Raw genomic sequence first — 9858 nt, 5'->3', positions numbered from 1 at the left:
TTTTTTTTATAACACTCTTTAACTTTTTACATCAGTGTAAGAATGACTTACCTTTAATATCCAAAAAAAAAAAAAATGACCTATCTCTAATCAATATATTGGATCAATATCTTCATATACTTGTGCAACAAATAAACACTCGCTACTTTAGGTTTGCGTGTATGCTTCCATTCATTAAGACAAGCTGCAATGCAAAGGCTTATAAAGCATAGAGGGAATTAATTTAATATAAAATTGTGTATCGAGCCACACCTTCTTATCATAAATTGTGCATCTTTTCACTTAAAAGTACAAAAGTGTAGTTTACCAAGTAGAACAAGAAAACAAACAAGGTAGATGTGTCTTCTGTGTTTAGTTGTAGGTAACTTTGGCTTCTAATTTTTTTTAGATGATAAAATTCAATCTCGACGCTCATACTTGCGAGCCCATATGTGTTTTCCATTGACCCGAAACTTTGCAATGCGTTTCCCATTCAAAATTTGATCAATTGTTTCCACATTTTTCAGAACCATTGTGGCAAACATAACTTGTTCAACTATGTCTCCATTCCCCATGTTTATAACCTTGATACAATCCCCATAACTGCTTCTAAATAGATGCCTCACCTCCTCTTCTGTTACTGGGAAGCCCCTAGAAAATGTCAGAAACATAGTTTTGTCATCATCAGTAACATCATAAGATGGTCGTTTATCATCCCATATCCTCATGTCAGACAAATCTAATTCATCAAAAATTAGTGGTGGTACGGTAAAGGTACCAAATAATGGGTGAGGGAAACCAGGGACAAGCAAGGGTCTATAAGGGCTAGGTTGTGATGTGCTAGTGCTAGTGCTATCCAAAATATTTTGTAAAATATCAATAAAAATTCGAGCACAAACTTTATTGAGAATACATTTAATACCGGCTATGACAGTGAACCTTTTATGAATAAGGAGTTGAAGAGAGATTTCCCTTTGCATTAAGATTGTGGTTAGAGGCAGGCAACCTGCATTAGGGATGCAAGTATTTTCTAACTCCAACCACTTCAAGCAAGTCACAGCTTCATTAGCTAAAGCATTGATCAAATTGTCAGAGAGACCAACCAATTTTGAAATAATATTCGTGTATCCAGTATTTTCTAACCAAAGCCATAAGGCCATGACTAGAAGGGATTGTGCCGGGTCACGAGTCAATTTGATGACCAAGCAAGAGAAAACTTCACGGTCCATTCTGTGAAATAGATGGAGCTCATCAACAGTAATAGGGGCCATTATTGGTGAATAGTGAAGAGAGAGAAAAACAGATGCACACAGACTGGTTACAAGAAAAAAAAAAATTAAGAATTGGTTGCTTTAAATTGGTACAAAACCACTGTTTTTTTTTTAGTGTGTTGAATACATAGAATACAAGCTATAAGTGTATTAAATATTTAACATCATCATATCACGTGAGTCCTTATTAATTATTCAGGGACAAATTAACAGTTATCTAGTTGTCATTTTTAATTTTAATATTTTTTTTTCTCTTATCTCTAATCACCATTCCCTAACAACTAAGATTCTCTTACACAACTTGGTCATGTTAAATAACACATGAAATTATCCATTATAATAAATTAACTCCAGGCGAGTTGCACCTTTCACTTGATAATTAATGTCATTTAATGATATTTTTCCAAGCTTATCTTATAAATGATTTTCCCATTATAATTAAGGGAAAAATTATTCTCATATTACATGAGATAAATTTTCCTTCCTGTATATCTTTCAATAACTGAGCAAACATTTTTCTTTTTATTTTTTTATTTTTTAGGTGGTGAGTCCCGCCACTATGTGTCTATGACATAAGATTCTTTCTCTCATGCACACGAGATTAGATAAGTCCTATAATTAATGCCAACCAATTATGCTTTATTTATGAATTTTCAGTTTTACCTTAAATTACTCTCCCACTTTTAATTTTTCTTTTTTTAATTCCTTGCCCCATTCAAGTGATCATATTTATCTTGAAAATCAAAGCTCATAATGTTGTTTCTGGCGATAAATATGATTTTAATTGTATTTGCAAAAACATACAATGGCCCATAAATATATCCATGTAATAGAATTAGTCAACTTCGAGGTCCATACATATCAAAATTCTAAATGAGTTATACAAGAACATTTACACACTAAAAAAAAAAATTACGAAACAGTTATTTGATGACGTTTTAGTTTACAATAAGTAATAAAGAAACATATTTTTGTGGCCATTATCTACATATTATCATATCAGTAAAATTACCTTAAAAACAATTATTAATATCATTAAATGCAGAGTTAATGATAATACATTTATGCTTATATTGTAATGAGAAATAAATAATAATACATTAATCGCAGGGGTGAAAGTAATGATAGGAAAAAGATTTATTAAATAAAAGTGATAATATATAATAAAATAAAATTGATTTTTAACATTTTAATTTTCTTTATTTGACAACTTTTTATTACAAAATACATTTTTTCAGTTAAATCTTTTAACATAATAATTAAGTATAATATTTTTAATATAAATAAGGGGTTAAATAATATGAATTGTTATACAATTCAAAATATGTTCAGGAACATGATTTTTTATTAAATATATATGCCACATCATTAAAGATGGTAACCTTTTATCAATCCATTAAATTTATCAAAGGAAAGTTAATGTTGAATCACAATTCGCACGATTTAATACCCAAGTTTTTGAACCAAAGGACAAAAACGAGGTATGTGCGGGCCAAGCCTACAACTTTGGATGAACAAAAGAAAAAGGTGGGCTCAGATAAAAATAAAAGTAAAATAATCAGTGGTCTTGTAGTTTTTTTTTTTTTTGGTATGCCAGTGGTCTTGTAGTTAATCAGACTAAAACTAACATAAAATAATAATATAAAAACTTATATTTTATGTTTAATATTAAAATAGTATGAAGTAGAATAAAACATAAGATAAATTGCAAAATAAAATTTGTAATAATTAATAATTAACATTTATTTTGCTCTTGATCAAGACACTTTTATTTTTATCATTTCTTTTTTATTATCATTAAAATATATTTTCTTTTTACAAAATTTCTTTTGCCATTAAGATTGTGATTAGAGGCAGGCCTCTAGCGTACCGCGTACGGGATGCGAATAATTTCTAATTTCAACCAATTCACAACAAAACAAATCAAGTTTCTTTAGCAAGAGCATTGATCAAATTCTCATTGAGACTAAAGTGCAGCACAACAAAACCAACTTAATATTCTACTTTCAACCTGAAATAAAACTTCTACTTAAAGATCACACTTTAAACAGTCTGTTCGTGGACTGAATAAATTTGTACCAAAATATATTTTTTATGAAAAAAAGATACTTGAAAAACCGAAATATTTTTCAATGTTTAACTTTCTCATCATAGATAAAATTGTCTTTTTCCTTCCATTTGACTCACTAAGAGGTCACTAACTCCGCCTGGATGTGTATCTCCTTATTCTTTTTCCTCATTTTCCCTTTCAACCTGTATATCTTAATTTTTCTTGTGTTCCTCGTGTAAATCCTTATTTTGCCCTACCTTTCCACTTATTTATCTGAATTATGTTTTCTCTTTTTAATGTGTGCTATATACTGAGCCGTGGTGTGACTAAAAATAAAAAACATGCAAGCAAAAACTATTAGATTTTCTTCATATACTACAATCCTTCTTTTATCAAAATTTGAGCTCTTTTTATGTTTATCATTATCAAACCACAAATATACCCTTGCGAAATAAAGTTACATTAAGCTATAAGAGTGATGCAATTACTACATTCCATTTGGTTGAAAAGGATTAACAATGAACAGGAAAAAAGAAAAAACTAAAATTAAGAAAATTTGTTATTAAAATGACATCAAATATTAGTACAAACAAATAGTAAAAATGTAATTTTTTTAAACAATCCAATCACTCATCAGCTTGCATATCAGAACATAAAACTTAATTAAATGATTATAACAATCGATTATTGAAAAAATAAAAATAAATTCACAGCTAATCCGATCACATCCTAATTCGAAAACCATATATCTCATTCAAACACAATACCAACGTCGCAGTAAAACTAATGCAAAGATTACGTTCATGAAAACAGCGTAGCTGTCACACAATACAGTTAAGGGAACCGCATAAATTCTTAATCATACAGCAATATTTAATACGGATAAACCTTCAATGGTAAAATGGCCTACTCTGTAAAAAAGACTCCGGCATCAGCATGGATGATTAGCAACTGTATTGTTCATAAAACCGAGTCACTAATCCAGGAGATGCAATAAATCTGCAATAGCAACTCATCATACCATCCAAGCAGTTAAAAGCATTGCCCCGAAACAAAATCTACTATGATGGCACTGCAGAAAACATCAAGGAAAAACCAAGTCAACATAAACTTCAAATTAGTGGCGCAAAATTATAAAAATTAAATAAAAAAAATCATAAAACCCAAAAAAAGAGGAAACAAAAACTCATAGCAGTAAAAAGAAGAAGATATCTCATACCTGCAATTAACAAAGAATCTTACACACATCAAATAAAGGGGCCAACATAAAGCATAAATAGCATGAAGTTTTTGAAAGAAAATTTTCAATTAATTGTACTATTTCAATTGACACAAAAAACATTGGTATATCAATGTACCATTAAAAAAATACATTGGTGTTTCCATAACTTCGTGAAACATAAAATACATGCAATTGAAAAATGAATATTTAGAACGGAAAAACAATGCAAAGCAATCCAGTGGAAACAGAGATCAAAAGTTTACATCAGAAAGACATTTGAAAGTAACTTAAAGCACAATTCAAGAATTTTAGAATGAATTGAATAAAAATCTAATGAATTTTTTTGACAAATGTATTAAATAATAACTGCTGGAATTATGAAAAAGGATTTTTAACATGAGAAGTACAAGTCAAAATGACACCAAAAGAAGACTGCAAATGACTTTACTACCAAACACTGCAATCTACAAAAGATAAAGTCCAGAAGACAAAAATTTAGGAGGCAATACCATTGACTCAACCCGGTATGCAAAGTGAAGCAAGAATCTCAAATTAACATTATAGGAACTAAAATTAATGGATAAAAAATGACATACTGTAGGTAGAGGTATCAATCTGCTCAGGAAGCTGCTTTATATCCACCTCGAACCTTGATTGAACCTGGAAATCACACCAAACATGATTACAAATGGTAATATGCATTGTACAAAAAATGTCAACAAAAGAAGTTCCTACATTGTTAAGAACATCGACATCAGTAGAGCATGAAACAAATGTGATTGCAAGGCCTTTGGTGCCAAATCTTCCAGCTCGACCAACCTGTACAGAATCCATCCAAATAAACTAGAATTTAGTGACATTAAAACTAATAAAAAGATGAAACTGAAAACAGATTGTATCCCATCATTACCCTGTGCAAGTATGTGTCTGCAGAATCAGGCATGTCATAGTTTATAACAATATTGACACGTTCAATGTCAATTCCCCTACCAACCAAATCTGTTGCAACAAGAATCCTGGTATGCCCCTCCTTAAAACCTTTATAACGTTTTAACCTACAAATAACATTAACCATAATCATACACAAATTTCAACAACTCACTCAACCACTTGCTTGGCTACAAGGTATAGTATAGTGACCAATTATCAGCAAGCTATGATAGTAGTAAATGAAAGCAGGTACTATTTTACCAGCACCCCTACCCCAACCTTCTTTTTTCATTCATACAATTGGAAATTTTCCAAAGATGGATTCATTCTTTCTCACCAAACGTGGTATTCGCTAATGCTATAGTACATCACAAACCCTAGTTCCACAGTGGTGTGATAATTGAACAAAACCATTCAGTCACTCCCAACTTACATACTCATCAACTTTTGAACAAGGCCTTTCATGGAAAATTGAACTTATATTCAAAATCTCACTCAAATGCACTATTTTCTTTATTATTAAACATGATATTCAAGATAAAATTTTTGGACTATTACAAGCTTAAACACTACGGTGATGCTACATATAAAAAATTTAAAGAAACAAGTAATGACACCTCCTCTATTCACTATTATTGTCAGTTTTGGATCAGTGCAAGGTAATATCCACACTTTTCTGCAAACATCCACAAAAAGTCCCCCAGTTTTGCACACTGGTTTTTTTCCTGAGCTCTCCAGCATAACCCTTAACACTATAAGGCATAGAGAGATAATCACAATGGAATAAATTGAATCATCAACATGAAATTACAGCCATCGCCAAAACTTCACAATATCCTTTCTCCATAGATCAATATAATAACGTACTTATGAGATTGAAAGTTCATTGGCAACCACTGACATCTCAAAAAACAAACCTTTCTTCCTGGGACATGCCTGAGTGAATGCATATAGATGGAAAGTTGCACTCCACAAGTAGTTTGTCCAGTTCGGCTGCTCTACTAACACTTTTCACAAAGATAACAACTTGATTGAAGTCTAGTGCATCAAGAAGATCATTCAACTTCCGGTTCTTCTCCTCCTCTTTCAATTTGATGTAGTGCTGCCATGTAAGTCATCAATGTAATCCATACAGATCACACGTTAATTAAAAACGAGGAAAGAATTAAAAAAGAAAATTGCAAAAGTTTTACCTGCACAAGTCCATGAAGGGTCAACTTGGCTTCATCATCAACATAAATTTCCATCGGCTGAAAGGAACAAATTTCACAGTAAATCATATTAGGGGCCTTCCTCAAGCTAATGGAATCCAGAACGAAATTAATGAAGGATGCAGATCCCTTCAACCACAGTTCTTGTCCATCTGTTTTGTCTCCTTGCAGAAACTTTTTTTAGTCACGCCAAGCAAGTGCCACTGACACTCAACACTCACACTAACAACATTGGCAGCAAGAAACCCAGAATACCCTAACATCCCTCCCCCTCCTTAAAGAAAAAAGAATACCCAACAGTGAAAAGCCCATACCAGACACACACCAGATATTAGAGACAAAAAAAAAAAAACTTCCAACATGAACCAAAAGAGAAAAAAAAGTACACACGGCCACATTCAGGAGCATTACTAAAACATCCCATCCAAATCTTCTAGCCCAGTCTACAGCCAATCACACTCCACCCCAGTAGCTGGATGTTTCCGAAATAATTGGACAACTAATAACCACTATACATACAGAACCCCTATCAAAATTAGAAACAAATGAAACTAAAGCATTCTAAATATCCAAAAACCTCTCAGGGAATGTGGGCAGTATGAAAAAGATACTTCTAATTCAAGTAGTACTGGCCATGAGAAATTACATCTTGCATGAATTTCTTGCAGACTGGGCGAATTTCCTTGCTCAGTGTTGCAGAAAACATCATAACTTGCTTATCATGGGGGGTCATCTTGAAAATGTCTTGAACATCTTTCCTCATGTCTGCAAAAAACATGATGGGAACAATAAAAACCATATTGAAAATACAACAAGTCCTGAAGAAAAATTCAGCTCAGTAGAATGACTATTCAGAAATGAAACAAACCCAGTGATTCCAGCATTTTATCACATTCATCTAAAATGAAATGCCTAACATTCTTCAAAGAAAGATCCTTCTCACGAGCCAATGCTAGTATTCTTCCAGGTGTTCCTACCACAATATGAGGGCACTCATTTTTCAACAGATCCTTGTGAACTTTGACATTGACCCCACCATAAAAGACCGCAACCTTGAGATCAGGCAAGTAGGTGCTAAACCTCTCAAACTCATGGCATATCTGCGAGGAAAAGATTGCATATCCTAAATCAGAAGCAACTAGAATACAAAGTTCTATAACTTTCATATATTCAGCCCCCAAGAAATACCTGGTATGCTAATTCTCTTGTATGACACAAAACAAGTGCAGAAACTTGGCCTGGAACAGGATCAATCTGCTGCAAAGATGAGAGCACAAAGACAGCAGTCTTTCCCATTCCAGATTTAGCTTGGCAAATTACATCCATTCCAAGGATTGCTTGAGGTATGCACTCATGTTGCACTGGTGATGAAGCAAAGAAAACAGGGCCGAAGGAACCGATGGTAAGTAAAACAAACCTTCCGGACGCTTTTAATTTTATTTGACAGCGTTACCAAAGCATGTTAGTTCTCCAAAACAAGATTGTGATAGAAGTATTATTACCTGTAAAATAAGTGTTAAACACAGGTGTAAGTTCAATCAACTTTTCGTTCCCATAAACAACATGAGCACCAGACAAAAATTACATAAGAATGATATATTAGTCAGATATGTATGATGTATCAGCTAATTATGATGTTAAAACCCCTAAATGCAAATTTTCCCAAGAAAAATTGTCATTTTAGAAAGAAAAAAAAAACTCAAGATTATTTCAAAACGATAATACAAATAAGTATTAAAACTTTAGAATCCTCAAAAAATAATCACTATCAGCTGCAGCCTACGAAAACAATAACTATAAACAAGTATGGAGATAATTTAATAGTTTGCCTTCAGAAGGATGCTCAAATCCTGAGTCCACAATAGCCCGAAGAAGCTCTGGCTTCAGAAGAAAGTCTCTGAATCCTGAACTGTGGATGCCGACATAGCCCCTGCAAAAAAAAAAAAAAAAAAAGAGAGAGAGAGAAAGAGAAGGTAAGAGATTAATCACTTAAAAAAATCGTAGATTTATGCCTTAACACTGCACATCATGAAATCATGCGCTAAACTAAATATGTTTCTAAGTAATGACTTAACACACTCCATCGCCTAGCCCTATCATGTAAACTATATAATTTCAGCAGATAAAGCAAGCAATAGGAGAAGCAAGAGATAACTTACTTCTTGGTAGCTTCACCGTTGACTTTAGCTCCAACGGAATCAGGGGCCTTGTCTTCTTCTTCCTCGTAGTCAAGGAGCTCTTCCTCGTATCCTTCGTCCTTCGTTTCTCCCATTATCTGCGAATCACCGTGTCAATCAAATCAGACCTTCAAAATGAATCATATTTAGGGTTAGGGTTAGGTTTATAAGAGGTGGGGAATACCTGCGAAATGAAGGATTGGAAGGAAGGTTAAAGGGTGGCGGGTTGGGGTTTTAGGGTTAGGGTTCCAAAAGAGTCTGCAAAGTAAATTTGTTAGATGATAAACAATTTGGGGAAAATAAACATTGAGAGAGCGAAACCTCCACGGCGAAAGAGTAGCTGTGAGTGAATCAGCTTAGTGACAAATAGGGTTGAGTTATTGGAAGCCCCTTTTAATAGAAAGCCTCCTCGACCACCGTCTTTTACCAAACATGACCCCTAGATTCAAATTATCCAAACTTTTTTTTCAGCAAATATTTTACAAAAATTAAATTAAAATGGGGTAATAATTTGCCGACCTAATAAAATATGGTTCCTTTTATCATATTTTCTTTTCCATAAGAATTGTTATTAACTTTGAAATACAATGAAATATAATTTCGATGGGAAGGTTATATCAAGGTTAATTTCGATGGGAAGGTTATATAAAATATAATCTAACTTTTAGTAGACTGTTTGATTTCGGGATCAAATATTTCCATTAGATGTTCGTCTGTACTTTTAACATATCAATCCCTTCCTAACCATTCTAATAGTCTACCTCATGTGTTAAAAAGAAATGACACGAGCATACGATTGAGAAAAATGAATGAGTTAAGGACTCAAATGGTAAAAGTGATTTTAGTTGTTAAAAGTTGATAAAGTATAAAAAAAAAAAAAATGTGGATAGAACTCACCCTGAAATTGTTTAATATTTTAGCTCGATTTAAATTTTTGTGAACATTCAAATAACAATTTAAAAGTTTTAAAATATAATTTATAATTTAAATATTGGATTAGAAAAAAAAATTATATATA

The 9858-nt window shown here is 32.6% G+C and overlaps 2 protein-coding genes across 2 annotated transcripts; both read right to left on the bottom strand.

Moving 5' to 3' along the window:
• Positions 1-398: 398 nt before the first annotated feature.
• On the bottom strand, positions 399-1250 carry LOC133287412 (uncharacterized). The gene has a single exon (XM_061485012.1). The coding sequence runs from the start codon at positions 1248-1250 to the stop codon at positions 399-401; it is 852 nt and encodes a 283-aa protein (XP_061340996.1).
• Positions 1251-4014: 2764 nt separating this feature from the next.
• Positions 4015-9208, bottom strand: LOC133287399 (DEAD-box ATP-dependent RNA helicase 15). The gene is made up of 13 exons (XM_061485001.1): positions 9162-9208; positions 9025-9098; positions 8823-8938; positions 8493-8593; positions 7852-8024; positions 7532-7763; positions 7310-7428; positions 6646-6702; positions 6370-6554; positions 5433-5577; positions 5258-5341; positions 5119-5182; positions 4015-4372 (listed from the first exon to the last, which is right to left on the bottom strand). Exons 3-13 carry the CDS (start codon positions 8933-8935, stop codon positions 4362-4364), a joined length of 1284 nt encoding a protein of 427 aa, XP_061340985.1. The 5' UTR covers positions 8936-8938; positions 9025-9098; positions 9162-9208; the 3' UTR covers positions 4015-4361.
• Between the last annotated feature and the right edge of the window lie 650 nt (positions 9209-9858).

The sequence above is a fragment of the Gastrolobium bilobum genome, unplaced genomic scaffold (assembly GCF_033153095.1).
Source record: "Gastrolobium bilobum isolate Gb01-03AN ecotype WA unplaced genomic scaffold, APGP_CSIRO_Gbil_v1 utg647, whole genome shotgun sequence".
NCBI lineage: Eukaryota > Viridiplantae > Streptophyta > Magnoliopsida > Fabales > Fabaceae > Gastrolobium > Gastrolobium bilobum.
The sequence above is the reverse complement of the archived record's forward strand: the minus strand, read 5'-3'. Positions and strand labels throughout refer to the sequence as shown.

Excerpts from the sequence above, each read along its gene's own strand:
- LOC133287412 (XM_061485012.1), bottom strand. The coding sequence starts at position 1,250 with ATGGCCCCTATTACTGTTGATGAGCTCCATCTATTTCACAGAATGGAC.
- LOC133287399 (XM_061485001.1), bottom strand. The coding sequence starts at position 8,935 with ATGGGAGAAACGAAGGACGAAGGATACGAGGAAGAGCTCCTTGACTAC. Across the intron at positions 7,764-7,851 it reads CAAGAGAATTAGCATACCAG|ATATGCCATGAGTTTGAGAG; the intron begins GTATTTCTTGGG and ends TTTTCCTCGCAG. Across the intron at positions 6,555-6,645 it reads CCCTTCATGGACTTGTGCAG|CACTACATCAAATTGAAAGA; the intron begins GTAAAACTTTTG and ends CTTACATGGCAG.